The sequence below is a fragment of the Pseudophryne corroboree genome, chromosome 2 (assembly GCF_028390025.1).
Source record: "Pseudophryne corroboree isolate aPseCor3 chromosome 2, aPseCor3.hap2, whole genome shotgun sequence".
Lineage (NCBI taxonomy): Eukaryota > Metazoa > Chordata > Amphibia > Anura > Myobatrachidae > Pseudophryne > Pseudophryne corroboree.
Window position 1 is genome coordinate 160,912,383 of NC_086445.1, and position 15,504 is coordinate 160,927,886.

The 15,504-nt window shown below is 46.9% G+C and overlaps 1 protein-coding gene across 1 annotated transcript in view; it reads right to left on the minus strand.

The window, feature by feature from the left end:
- MRPS31 (mitochondrial ribosomal protein S31) overlaps window positions 1-15,504 on the minus strand; it is a 165,137-nt gene that overhangs the window by 41,773 nt on the left and 107,860 nt on the right. The window contains exon 5 of the mRNA XM_063951910.1: window positions 5,270-5,343. Coding sequence (XP_063807980.1) covers window positions 5,270-5,343 — 74 coding nt within the window. The remainder of the gene's footprint in view (window positions 1-5,269; window positions 5,344-15,504) is intronic.

Consider the following 15,504-nt stretch of genomic DNA (forward strand, 5'->3'; position numbering starts at 1 on the left):
TCTTTGGAAGACAAGTCAGGAGAGGTAAAGGACAAAACCACGATCTCCCGATTAAGGTGGAAAGAAAACACCACCTTAGGTAAGTACCCAGGACGTGTTTGAAGAACCACCCGGTCACGGTGAAAAATCAGATATGGGGGCCTACAAGACAAGGCACCCAGATCCAACACCCGTCTAGCAGAGGCAATAACCAGCAGAAACAATACCTTAAGAGAAAACCACTTAAGGTCTGCCGATTCAAGAGGCTCAAACGGAGACCCTTGCAATGCCTCCAGAACCACCGACAAGTCCCAAGAAGCCACAGAGGCGGGACATAAGGAGGTTGAATCCGCAACACACCCTGAGTGAACATATGAACATCAGGTAAAGTAGCAATTTTTCACTGGAACCAAACCGACAAGGCAGAAATATGAACCTTGACGGAGGCCAGACGAAGGCCCAAGTCCAGGCCCTGTTGTAGAAATGCCAAAAATTTGGCCGTACTAAACTTGTAAGCGTCATGATTGTTAGTGGCGCACCAAGCAAAGTAAGAATTCCAGACCCTATGATAAATCCGAGCAAAAGCCGGCTTCCGGGCCTTCAACATGGTTTGAATGGCCGCCTCAGAAAATCCTTTGGCCCTCAGGATGGAAAGCTTCAAAAGCCACGCCGTCAAAGCCAACCGGGCTAAATCCTGATACACACAGGGGCCCTGAACGAGGAGATCTGGGCACTGTGGAAGTAGAAGGGGACGCTCTATCGAGAGACCCTGAAGGTCTGAGAGCCAATGCCGTCTGGGCCACGCGGGAGCGATCAGAAGTAGGATTCCTCCTTCTTGCTTGAACTTCCTTTTTACTCTGGGCAGGAGTGACACTGGAGGGAACACGTATGGCAGCTGAAAGTTCCATGAAATTGCCAGTGTGTCCACGAACGCTGCTTGAGGATCCCTTGTCCTTGCTCCGAAGACCGGAACCTTGTGATTGTGTCGAGACGCCATCAGGTCCACATCTGGAAGGCCCCACTTGTCCACGAGGAGTTGAAACACTTCTGGATGGAGGCTCCACTCTCCGGCGTGTACGTCCTGACGACTGAGAAAGTCCGCTTCCCAGTTTAGGAACCCCGGAATAAATACTGCCGATATGGCTGGCAGATGGCGTTCAGCCCACTGAAGAATCCTTGATACATCCCTCATTGCCATGCAGCTTCGAGTGCCGCATTGATGATTGATGTATGCCACTGTGGTGGCATTGTACGACTGTACTTGCACAGGTCTGTTCTGTATTAAATGCTGGGCCAAGTTCAGTGAGATGAACACCGCCCGTAGTTCCAGAAAGTTTATTGGGAGGAGAGACTCCTCCCTGGTCCACCGACCCTGAAGGGAGTGTTGCTCCAACACCGTGCCCCAACCTCTCAGACTGGCATCCGTTGTCAGAAGGACCAGTTGAATATCCAGAAGGGACGACCCCTGCTCAATCGATGGTCCTGCAGCAACCATCTTAGTGACAGATGGACCTCCTGAGACAAGGAGATCATTTGCGACATGATCCGGTGAGGCAAGCCGTCCCACCTGGCAAGAATCAGCTTCTGCAGAGGGCGGGAATGGAATTGAGCGTACTCCACCATGTCGAAAGCCGACACCATGAGACCTAGCACTAGCATTGACGAATGTATCGACACTTGCGGACGAGAAAGGAAGCATCGAATCCTGTCCTGAAGCTTCAGGACTTTCTCCTCAGACAAGAACAACCGCTGGTTGCGAGTGTCCAACAACGCCCCCAGGTGCAACATGCTCTGAGCAGGGACCAGGGAAGATTTCTTCCAGTTGATGAGCCCCCCGTGGGCATGTAGAAACCGGATAGTCAGATCCAGATGGCGTAGGATAATTTCTGGGGAATTTGCCATGATCAACAGGTCGTCCAGATACGGCAGGATCCTGACCCCTTGATGGCAGAGTACAGCCGTCATTACCACCATGACCTTGGTGAAGACTCGCGGAGCCGTGGTCAAACCAAAAGGTAACGCCCGAAACTGGTAATGGAGGTTGCCAACCGCAAACCTCAGGTACTGCTGATGCGACATTGCAATGGGAATATGCAGGTAAGCATCCTGTATATCCAGGGAGACCATATAATCCCCAGGCTCCAAGGCCAGAACAACAGAGCGAAGAGTTTCCATACGAAACTTGGAGACCCTCACAAATTTGTTCAAGGACTTGAGATTGAGAATGGGCCGAGAGGACCCATTCGGTTTCGGGACTATGAACAGCTGTGAATAGTACCACTTGCCTCTCTGAGCCAGAGGCACCTGTACTACCACTCCTGTGTCCAGGAGGGACTGTACCACTGAATGAAGAGTTTTTGCCTTCATCTGGTCCGAAGGGACGTCTGTCAGGCAAAATCGTTGAGGGGGACGATTCTTGAGGGATACGGCGTAACCTCGAGTGACGACTTCCCGTACCCAGGCATCGGAAGTGGTCTTCAACCATTCCTCGGTAAACCCCAGAAGTCGGGAGGCCCGCCCCGTCATGCAGCAGGCTTGTCAGTTTTGGAAGCAGGCTGACAGGCAGCCCAGGCCCATTTAGGTTTGGGCTTAGTGGGTTTGGAAGTGCGAGCCTGTTTCGGGATTTGATCCCCCGTTGCTACGGTCCCACTGGGGGGTAAGGTACCCCCAGAACCTGTACAGTCTGCTGCTATATTTTCCTCAAACGTGTCTGCAGCGTCACCACCACGCACTGTGGGATCAGCCCCAGCTTTGTCGCCCCTTGTAGCTGACATATCTGAAAGCTCAATCCAAGGCAACCCAGTACAATATCAGCAGCACAATACCTGACAAGAACCCCCTGTGTAGTTTATTAGCACAAACAGAGAGTTCCAGAGGTATATGGTGACTAAAAATCACAGAGAAAAATACACAATAAGAATATCTTGTGAAACACCTACAGTATATTAAATAACAACCCTGACGCACTTATCCACCTCAGGTTACAGAATATAGGGATAGCAATCTGAGTGAGATACACGAAATGGAGGTCACACAGCAGCTATATGCACACACACACACACAGTCACATTGTACAATGCAGAAATGATGACATGCAATAAAACTGCACTGGACTAGCAATACAGAGTAATACTAAGTATAGCTACACACTCAATAGATATATCAATGCACAGTAAAGACTGGATGTATATCACAGGGTACTTGTACTAAATAACCCTGACTAAATGCACTGTTTCCTAACTAACACTGTCAGCAGACATGTAGAATACTTAAGTGTCCTGTAAAATGCACAGCGCTGACATGCAGGCGGCTTTACAGAGGAGGATTTGCCCAAACAGTCCCAGGATCAGCTCAGCTTGTCCTAATGGCGCAAACGCTGACAGGGAGTGAGGGAGAGAGAGATATGCAGCTCCAGGGTGGGAACATTCACTCTAAATGGCGCCCTGGGGCTGGGGGAGGGGCTACAGGTCAAAGACTTATCCCCTTGCTGGGCTTTACCACCGGGTACTGCGGGCTTTATAGTAAGTGGTTTTTAGTAAAACCGACCTGTGCCCTTGCCCTGGTGGTCTAGTGGGGTCCCTGTACTGCCAGAGTGTCCACACTAGCGCACGCGGACCGCCTCCCACTGGCCACGCCGGATCGCGATTTCCAGCGGGTCCCGCCTGGGGGACCCTCTTACTTCCTCCCTGAGTGCGACCACACGATCCTGGAGAGCTGCCGTGGGGTGTATGACTGACAGATGACAACCAGAGCCTCCGCTGTAAGTACCTGGCAACCACCTGTTGTATGCCTGCACTGAATGGCACCAACTACAAAACTGAGCTCCTGTGCACGGAGGCGGGGTTATAGAGGAGGCGGCGCTATACATTCTGGTAACAGTCAAAGCTTTTAGCCTGTTGGTGCCTCAGATCAAGATCCTACTCAACACCCACCCACATGTCATTTCCCGTGGAGCCCATGGTCTCCCAGCACCGCCCTTCCATACAGTGTAAACGGGAGCCGTGTCGCATCGACACTGCTTCCGTTTACACTACAACCCTACCCGGGTAGGATTCACGGTCACTCAATCCGGGTTTTTGCGGAGGGACCCTTTTCCACTAGCAAAATACATGGGTAAATGCGCGTCCCCGTGCATTTACCCGTGTTTTTGGAGCTAGTGGAAAAGGGGTATTATATTAGTACAGAGTGTAGCTGTGTTATTGATCTAGGTGAAATCAGAGACGTTTAGGCAAAGTAAAATTAAAGTGCCTGCCCAGAATACAATCCAGCCTCACTACCAGAATTGCATCCATCCCATCTGAAAGCATACAGGAGTGACTGACATACAGAAAGTATATTGGGTGTTGTGTAATGTTAAAAGGTGCTGTTCACGTCACAGTGCAGAGCTTAATACAAACTTGTGAAGAGAAGAATTTAACAAACTGGAACCTATTTTCTGCAGCTACATGCCTGGTAATGGGGATAAAACAGTCAATCATACAGGCTGATACATGATGCCTCTGTTTTATGAGCTGAAATGCTGGTTAATTTGATGGGCATGCAAGTCCAATAAAACAAGATCTCGTCTTAATAAGTGACAAGGCACCTGGCGTTTTCTCACCTTTCTTCTGCGAGTCCCAGGGAGATTATGGAGAGACTAACAAGTCTTAATTGCTCAATATTTACGATAACATATTTGCTAAACAGGCCAGTCAATACAATGAAAGGGCAGAAAACACACATAAACGAGTATATGACCTTTGTCTCATGGGTTGTGATGGTCCAATGGTTAGCACTGCTGCGCCCATGGGTTAATATCAACCAGGGTAACATCGCTGAGGAGTTCTCTCCATGGTTTCCTCCCCAAAAATATAGTGGTCTGTTAACTTGCTTTGGACTAAGAGGCATGTGGGCAAAGGTTGGAAGCTGCCATGGATGGACTAAGAGGCGTGTGGGCAAAGGTTGGAAGCTGCCATGGAGTGCTGGACCGATACAGGACAGTGGGTGGTTCGTGTCGACTTTTTGACCTGCCAACATTTTAAATGTTTACCATGTCGGTATTTTGACCATCGGTCAATTGTTGTCTGTATTTTGACCGTCGGGATTTTGATTGTAGGTAAATCATACTGATCCCGCACTGAGGTGCAGGATAATGCTCTGCACATACAGTATAGCCACAACGTCTCAGCTTATCAGAACAGAACCTATTTTGGATAAAGTTGTGACTTCCAGTCGGTAAGACCACTGCAGAACATGGCAGCAGTACTGAAATAGCAGCTAAGGAGTGTGGTTTGGTCCTGGATGTACTGACCTGCTTCAGCTGGCTTTTCTGTAACAGCAGGGACAGGAAAGATCATCAACCGTCTTCCAATGTTCAGTCTCGATCTGCAAGAAAACACACATCAGTGACTGCTGGCCTATAATGCTCAGACAAGCATGCAGCAGGACATAGCAGGGAAATACAACTGTGTGGAGAGCAGTAGAGAGCCTGGCAGTTCCAAATACAATTGTTATTGGTATAGTGACTAGTGAAAAAAACCACAAAAAAAAACACAACCCACAAAAAAAAATACAAAATAAATAAAGACAGTACATTCTATGGAAATATGATGTCAGGCATACTATAAGGCATACTGGGTGGCATACTACAAGGCAAAGGAAATAAATGAAGCTGGCCACCCTGGATTGAGCACAAAACAATATGAAGCGCAATACTGAAGTAAGTCCAGGTATATATATGGTTTTCTAGGGGTGTATTATTATTATTATCCTTTATTTAGATGGCGCCACAAGGGTTCCGCAGCGCCCAATTACAGAGTACATATGCACATAATCAAAACAGGAAAACAGTGACTTACAGTTGAAGACAATATAGGACAAGAACGGGGTAACTAAGCATAACTACACCAGTAGACAACATAGAGATAAGTTCCAAGGTGGCCAAAAAACTGCAGGATTTGGGCAGTTGAGGATTACTAAAGAAAAGGATAAGCACATGAGGGAAGAGGGCCCTACTCGTGAGAGCTTACATTCTAAAGGGGAGGGGCAGACAGACAGGGGTGACACAGATGGGGTAGACCAAGCATGGGACAGAGGGTTAGGATGAGATTTGGCTGGGTTTGGTAAAGAAGTGGGTCTTAAATTCCATTTGAAGTTCTGTAGGGAAGTGGAGAGTCTGAGGGGGAGAGGTGTAGAAAACTTCCTTTATGCATACATAATGTAAAAGTCTTCATAAAACTCTTGACCGTAAGAAAACAAATTTGCAAATCGATAGGAACCAGGTGTTCTAAAACTACAAAGAAAAAAAATCTGAGTGGTTGCTATGGATTACAGCAACTTCTCCCAGTGCACCAGTTTCATAAAACGTCTCCGTAGAGATGCAACACTGAGAGCAGATGTTTGTTTGCACACCAGCAATGAAATACGACCTCACAACCCCTAGTTAAATAGTTGTATTCTGTGGAGATTCAAATGCGATATTCCAAAAACACAGTGACACCTTTCAGCACACTCAGTATGTATGTATTATGCATGCACCAGCTACAAAAATGACAGCACAAGAATATGGTGCCACTAGGTGGACGGATTTCTGTGCCCGGGCACAAGCGGTGAGATTTTACATACAGCTCATATGCAAATAATAACTTGCGCATTTTTGCGCATGTCCCTTCCAAATAGGAGGGAACTTGGCCGGACACTTCTTGTCCATGGGAGGCAACAATGTATGTCCATGGAATTACCCTGTCTTGCGGGAGTGTCCTGGATGTGATTCTGAGTAGTGCTTACATTGATGGGAAGACTGTTTCCGACGGTTATCTTGCAGCTACTGTAGCAAAGGGGGCTGGTGCAAATGCCAATAGTACTGATGCCCTATGGATACTTGCATTTTTATTAGGTAGTAAATCAGGCTTCTACGGCTACCTGCAATTACAGTCACTTATGGCGGTATCCTAATAGCCCCGAAAGTGATTTTGGCCATTCAGAACAGTCGAATTCCGCGATTAATGACCGATGGTCATTATCGCAGTATCCAATTAGAGTCCATTTTGATCGGCTGAAATTGGACCTGTGATCGCATGAAATACATGGGATCGGGTATAAGTCCCCGATCCCATGTGTTATGGCTGCTCCAGCAGCCCGCCTTTCGTTCAGGCACCTGAAGCATAATCCCTGATAAATGCTGGCATCTGAGGGTAGGGGGGTGGGCACTCAATGGGGCAGATTATCAATGCCCTTTGTGTTCAAGATTCAGTACTATAAACTAACCATTAACATAACAGATTTATTTTTAGTGGGCCCTTGTGTACAGTAATCTGATAAAAATGTGCCACCAAACTGCCTCCTACTTCATTAATGTCACCGACCCCTTCTGTGGGGTATATTCAAAGAGAGTCGGGTCCATTCCGACATGCAGTTGTCGGAATGGACCCAACAACCCCTATTCAAAGGGCAGCGAAATCGGACTGTCTGATTTGGCCGCTGCCGGTGTCTTGTCCTGCCGCTGCTGCCAGCGGCGCAGAGAAGGGTGGGGAGCAGAGAAGGGTGGGAGGGGGGGCGGCACCCCGCTTGCTGGAGCCGGGTGGATGCTGCCGCTGGGTTCCTGCTCTCCCCGCTGCAGCGCTGCTCCCCCCCCCCTCGTCTCCTGCCCTCAAACCCCTCATCTCAATCAGACTTTTTTTTTCTTTAAGTCAGATTGAGATGGTCAGAAACGGGGCTAAAGCCAGTCGGGTTTGGCCCCGCTTCCAACAATGCACGCTGATCGGCGGCTGAAGCCGCCGATCAGCGTGCATTCCGACAAGTCGGGTTTCCCGTCTTGTCGGAATATATGGGCCCTAATGAATAGGTTGGAACCCCTTCCAACATAAAACTGTCGGAAGCTGCCGTCTTTCCGACAAGACGGCAGCTTCCGACAGTTATTGAATATACCCCTGTATGGATAAACTGAATATAGGTTCAAGCCACTATAATAGCTGCCTGCGCTAAGCATGCTGGCACACTAACCAGAATGCCATCTGAAGGGATGAGCAAGTTTGGATCCAATATGATGGCATTGAATGGATAGAAATGATCTAAAATGTTCGGAAATGGAATTGCAGATATATAATAGCAGCAATTAGGCTTTGCAGGCCAATCTCCAGTATACGTCTCATAAAATGGCTTAGAGCAGTACTCATTACTTTAGATATGATTGCTTGTAATTGAAATGCTCAGAGGGGGAAAAACAAAAATTATTTCATGGGGGGAGCTGCTAATTGGTTACAGCAGAAGGGGTGAGTCACCTCTGAATAAACCCTGCATCGTCCCTTACCCTTGCACTGCTCAAGCGTAGAAGCTAAGTGAAAAAATAAAAACACAAACACGTGAAGAATGAGTTTCCTTGGCGTGTGTTTATGCATCCACCCACTCCCTGCTTTCTAAATACCTCATATTTAGTAAGCTAAATGCAGGCGATTCATTTCGTTCCTAGGTTACATGTGCTGTTGGATTTAAAGACATAGGCCCAGATTTATCAAGCCTTGGAGAGTGATAATTTGCACTTAAAATAAGTTTTACAGAGTAAGGGCAGCATCCAATTATCCTCAGTACTTTACCATGGCTAATTCACTCGCCATGGGCTATCCTATTATTGCTAGGATTTTGTTCCCCAATAAGTAAACATTTTTTCTGCAATCACTGGCACGAAAAAGGGATGTAGTCATGTGACCGGCAGCCGGGAGCCCGGAAGTCCCTATACAGACGCCTGAATCCCGAGCGTTGGACAGCCCAACAGTCGGCATGTCGACTAACAGGGACTATTCCCACGACACCCCTTGAGTGACAAGCGCAGCGATCCACCGAACCCACTGCGTGGCGAGCGCAGGAATTTATTATGTTAAAACGGAAACAAAAAAGAGAAGGACTATGGTTATAAAAGGTTTTAAAGCAATCTAACAGAGGTACATTTACTGCAGGTTTTTTTGTTTTTTTGTTATGGTGCAGGTAAGATATTTTCAATGGACCTAAAGTAATAAGAATACATTAAATGACTATAACCCATGTGGTCTACTATTTTAAAATCGCATTACCTGGAATAAATAGTGTAAAAAGGACAGAATAACCCACACTATGGATTATGCTGACTGAACAGACCAATTGATTCTTCTGTGAAATTTTAAGCATAGAACGCCATATTTTTTTGTTTCTTCCTGTTACTGTCCTATTAACACGGCATAGCTCCCATAGATTGTAAGCTTGCGAGCAGAGCCCTCCTACCTCTATGACTGTTTGTTTTTTCCCAGTTTTGTCATCTAATTGTGTCCAGTTGTAAATCGCAACGGAATTTGCTGCGCTATATAAGAAACGGTTAATAAATAAATAAATAAATAAAAAATAGCTGCGTAACTACAGGGTGTCAAACTGTGACAAGAGAGGCAAAAGGAGTAAGGCACGGAGGAACAAGACACTAAGAAGAAAAAGGGCATACGTGTCCAGACCTTTAGGGGTTAAGCGATGTACGCTGCCCAGAGCCTCAACAAGCCATTGGAAGCACTTGCTGCATTCTATGTATGAAGTCTCTGCTAAGAGCCTGGATTCTTCCAGTTTAGGATAAGCCGATTGCAAAACAGGGGTTTCATTTTTTTTTTCTTTCTGCTGCCTGTGAATGCAACTTTTGTTTCGTTTCCCATCACACACATGCTTTTTGAATTTTCAAGAGTTTAGGCTGGTCTTGTAAAAAGAGGATGAAGGCTGTAATACCGTATATATATACAGTATAAAGTAGTAAAAAGTATGACAAACTACTCTTACACTAATTAAAAATATATATTTTTAAATAAAATAAATTTTTATTGAATGTAGCGAGTCATATCGTCAACATCCAAAACATAGCCAATAGCATCACTGGATCCTCATCAGATATTAACATTACAGACATACGGTCCACATTCTAATATACCCATTTGTTATTACATAGTACAATATTTTTAAGGAAGAAAGTGGATCCCTATTTGTTCACACAGCTGAGCGGGTTGTTTTCTCACATAAAAGACAAAATATCAAATGTACACAATTTTCAAAAACACTAACAAAACGCAGAAATACATAGTAAAAGAACATAAAACATAAAAAAAATAAGTATATGACGGAGAAAGGCAAAAAGGTGTACCACACTTGTATTAAGTATATACTATCAGGCAGGTTTGCACAAACAATTAAGCAATATGCTACGCAGAGCGGTCGGGGGCCGCATAAGTAGACTCCAACCATCTGGACCACATTTGCTCAAATCTAGAAGTAGCCTTATGAGTGACATACATATAAGCTCTCATGTTCTACTGTGACATTCACCAGAGCAGACCACGCAGAAAAGTCAAGCTCAGATAAAGCCATCCATGAGCGAGCCAGGCACACCTTGGCCAAGACACATAAATAAATGGTATATTAAACGTCACAACCATTGAGCTTATCATCCTCCCTAGCGCCTAGCGTCGCAGAATTTTGGCGTGAGCACCATGATAGGAATGGCAGTACTGGAGATAGAAGATTTCACCCAAAATACCTGGACCACAGAACACTCCCAAGAGAAGATGCCAAAAGGTCCCTTGGGTATCACCACACTTGGGACAGTGATTGGATATCCGGCCACCAAATCGCATTAAATGAACAGGAGTCAAATATGTTCTGTGCAACAGAAAAAGTGCTGCAATCTGATTGACGTGGTTGCATTACGGGAAAATGCCCTAGCTGCGTCCTACTCCTCATCACTAAAAGGGTCCCAATATATCTTCTGATGACTACGTAATTTAGGCTAATGATGGTTTTGTTTTGTTTTTTAACATTAGAGTTTGAGGCAGTTAGTCACCAGCAGCAAAAATATTACAGGAATACTAAACTCTTATTTTGTAACTACTTGTCAGCAGTCATGTATTCAAACATACATTGCTGGCCATAAATATTCCCTCCCACCTTCACAGAGCACACATCAATCAGCCATAACATTAAAAAGGTGCAGTTACTAATAGTAATTTTCTCATTATGATGGCATCCGACAAGGGGTAGGATATGTTAGGCAGCAAGTGAACATTCCGATCTTAAAGTTGATGTGTTGGAAGCAGGAAAAATGGGCAAGCGTAAGGTTCTTATATTGTCAAGGGCCAAATAGTGTTGGCTAGACAACGGAAAAACTCAGCAAAAATGGCAAGTCTTATGGGTGTTCCCGGAATGCATTGGTTAGTACCTACCAAAATTGGTCCAAGGAAGGACAACCGGTGAACCAGCGACAGGGTCATGGGCGCCCAAGGCTCATTGACGTGGAGAACGACAGCAAGCCCAACTGGTCCTATCCCACAGAACAGATACTGTAGCACTAATAGCTGAAAAAGTTAATGTCGACTAGAAAGATTTTAAAACACACAGTGCATCGCAGCTTGCTGTGCAGCCGCAGACTGGTCAGAGTGGGGTGTAGTATGGTATGCCGGCGGCCAGGGTCCCGGCGACAAGCATACCGGCGCCGGAATCCCGATCGCCGGCATACCGACAGCGTGGTGAATGCAAATGAGCCCCTTGCAGGCACGGTGGCGCGCGCATTCTCCCTCCAGGGGGGTTGTGGATCCCCAAGAGGGAGAAAAAGTGTCGGTATGCCGGCGCTGGTATACTGTGCGCCGGGATCCCTACAGCCAGCAAACTGAAGACCACCCGTCAGAGTGCCTATGCTAAGCCCTGTCCATAGCCAAAAGCATCTACAACGGGCATGTAAGCAAGAGAACTGGACCATGGAGCAATGGAAGAAGGTTGCCTTGTCCTATGAATCACAATTTCTTTTACATCATATGGACGGCCGAGTGCATGTGCATTGTTTACCTAGAGAAGAGATGGCAACAGGATGCACTATGGGAAAATGCATGCAGGCAGAGGCAATGTGAGGCTCTGGGAAATGTTTCTCTGGGAAATCTGGAGTCCTGGCATTCATGTGGATGTAAGCATACCACCTACCTAAATACTGTTGTAGGCAAAGTACATCCCTTCATGGCAATGGTATTCCCCGATGACCGTGGCCTCTTTCAGCAGGATAATGTACCTTGCTACACTGCAAAAAAATTTCAGGAATGGGTTGAGGAACAAGAGTGCAAGGTGTTGACTTACTCTCTAAATTCCCCAGATCTCAATCCAATTAATCATCTGTGGGATGTACTGAAAAAACAAGTCAGACTCACGGAGACCGTACCTTACAACTTACTGGACTTAAAGAGCCTGCTACTAACGTCGTAATGACCGATACCACAGGACACCTTCAGGAGGTCTTGTGAACTCCATTCCTCAATGGTGGCACTAGGGGAACCTACGCACATTTAGGTCCATACACAGGAAGTTCAAAAAGTCTCCCCTTACAGAATGTGTACTAAGCAATATGACAACATAATTATTTGTAAACACATTATTTACATGAAATAAAAGAACATTTGTTGTATACTTAATGTGTGTCCAAATGTTGTATCTTAATACAAAAGTAGCTGAACTGAGATGCCGCTAGTGTGCTCCTCAATACAAATTCTGGAAGCTGGAACATTTTCACACATCTGATGAGTACAGCATCACAGCAGCAAAGACATCTGTGTCCATCGCTGAACAGGCCCTAAGAGACAACACTAGCGCTCATCTGATATCCAAGCGAGGCATCAGGATCCAACTTGGTCTGACAGGAAACGTCCACTCAATGCATTTCACTGGATCCATCAAGTTGTGAAACCAGTGACTTCAGGAGTGATACCCATGAATGAATAAATAAGATTTTAAACCTACCGGTAAATCTTTTTCTCCTAGTCCGTAGAGGATGCTGGGGACTCCGAAAGGACCATGGGGTATAGACGGGCTCTGCAGGAGACATGGGCACTTTAAGACCTTTTAATGGGCGTGAGCTGGCTCCTCCCTCTATGCCCCTCCTCCAGACCTCAGTTATAGAACTGTGCCCAGAGGAGACGGACAGTACGAGGAAAGGAATTTTGTTAATCTAAGGGTGAGATACATACCAGCCCACACCACACACACCGTACAACATGGTATATACTAAACCAGTTAACAGCATGAACAAACAGTATCAGCCAGAGACTGATCTCAACTGTAACATAACCCTTATGTAAGCAACAACTATATACAAGCCTTGCAGATTTAGTCCGCACTGGGATGGGAGCCCAGCATCCTCTACGGACTAGGAGAAAAAGATTTACCGGTAGGTTTAAAATCTTATTTTCTCTTACGTCCTAGAGGATGCTGAGCAAACATGAGGTCCTCATCAGCCAGGGTATCAAACTTGTAGAATGTTGCAAAAGTGTTTGAACCCGACCACGTAGCTGCTCGGCAAAGCTGCAATGCCGAGACGCCTCGGGCAGCCGCCCAAAAAGAGCCCACCTTCCTAGTGGAATGGGCCTTTACTGATTTTGGTAACGGCAATCCAGCCGTAGAATGAGCCTGCTGAATCGTGTTACAGATCCAGCGTGCAATAGTCTGCTTAGAAGCAGGAGCGCCAACCTTGTTGGCTGCATACAGGACAAACAGTGCCTCTGTTTTCCTAACCCGAGCCGTTCTGGCTATATAAATTTTTAAGGTCCTGACTACATCAAGGGACTTGGAATCCTCCAAGGCATCCGTAGCCACAGGCACCACAATAGGTTGGTTCATGTGAAAAGACGAAACCACCTTAGGCAAAAATTGAGGACGAGTCCTTAATTCTGCTCTATCCACATGGAAAATCAGATAGGGGCTTTTGTGAGACAAAGCCGCCAATTCAGACACCCGCCTTGCAGATGCCAAGGTCAACAACATGACCACCTTCCAAGTGAGAAATTTCAATTTAACCGTTTGAAGAGGTTCAAACCAGTGAGATTTTAGGAATTGTAACACCACGTTAAGGTCCCACGGTGCCACTGGGGGCACAAAAGGAGGTTGGATGTGCAGCACTCCTTTTACAATAGTCTGGACTTCTGGGAGAGAAGCCAATTCCTTCTGAAAGAATATAGATAAGGCCGAAATCTGCACCTTAATGAAGCCTTAAGCCCAGTTCCCACGGGCCGATATAGGAGAGATGTGTGCTGAGCGAAGCGCTCAGCACACATCTCTCCTGCCGCTCAGCACAGCGCGATCTGTGCTGAGCATGCGGGGGGAGACGGGGGGACCGCTCACTTCACCCAGCGGGTGAAGTGAGCGACCCGCTAGATTGGCCTGCATGAGGCCAATCTAGCAGCGGCGATAGCGATGTGCGGGGCCGCGCATCGCTATCGCCGAGGGGGCTACACACGGAGCGATCATCCCGATATTCTAAGCAATCTAGTCAGATTGCTTAGAATATCGCGCCGTGAGTACCCCCCTTAACTTTGGGCCCATATCCACTGCTGTCTGTAGAAAATGGAGAAAACGACCCAGCAGAAAATCTTTCGTAGGAGCATTCTTGGTTTCACACCAAGACACATATTTCCTCCAGATACAGTGATAGTGCTTCGCCGTTACCTCCTTCCTTAGAGTAGGGATGACTTCCCCCGGAATACCTTTCCTAGCTAGGATCTGGCGTTCAACCGCCATGCCGTCAAACGTAACCGCGGTAAGTCTTGGAACACACATGGCCCCTGTTGTAACAGGTCCTCCCTGGGAGGAAGAGGCCACGGATCTTCTGTGAGCATTTCCTGAAGATCTGAATACCAGGCCTTTCGAGGCCAATCTGGATCAATGAGTATTGTCTGCACTCTTGTTCGTCTTATGATTCTCAATATTTTTGAGATGAGTGGAAACGTACGGAACACATAGACCGACTGAAACAGCCACGGTGTCACTAGGGCGTCCACTGCCACTGCCTGAGGGTCCCTCGACCTGGAACAATACGTCCGAAGCATCCTGTTGAGACGTGACACAATCATGTCTATTTGAGGGAGTCCCCAACAATGTTACCTCTGCAAAGACTTCTTGATGAAGTCCCCACTCCACTGGATGGAGATCGTGCCTGCTGAGCGCTTACATGATTTTCCGCCCAGCGAAGAATCCTGGTGGCTTCCGCCATTGCTGCTCTGCTCCTTGTCCCGCCCTGGCGGTTTACATGCGCCACGGCTGTGATGTTGTCTGACTGGATCAGAACGGGTAGGTTGCGAAGAAGATTCTCCGCCTGCTTCAGGCCGTTGTATATGGCCCTTAATTCCAGCACATTGATGTGTAGACAAGCCTCCTGGCTTGACCATATTCCCTGAAAATTTTTTCCCTGGGTGACCGCTCCCCATCCTCGGAGGCTCGCGTCCGTCGTCACGAGAACCCAATCTTGAATTCCGAACCTGCAACCCTCTAGAAGGTGAGCACTCTGGAGCCACCACAGGATAGAGACCCTGGGGGGACAGGCGTATCCTCCGATGCATCTGGAGATGGGACCCTGGCCACTTATCCAGAAGGTCCCACTGAAAAGTTCTTGCATGGAACCTGCCGAACGGAATGGCCTCGTAGGCCGCCACCATCTTTCCCAATACTCGAGTGCATTGATGAACTGACACTTTTTGGTTTCAGCAGGTCCTGGACCATGTTCTTGAGTTCCTAGGC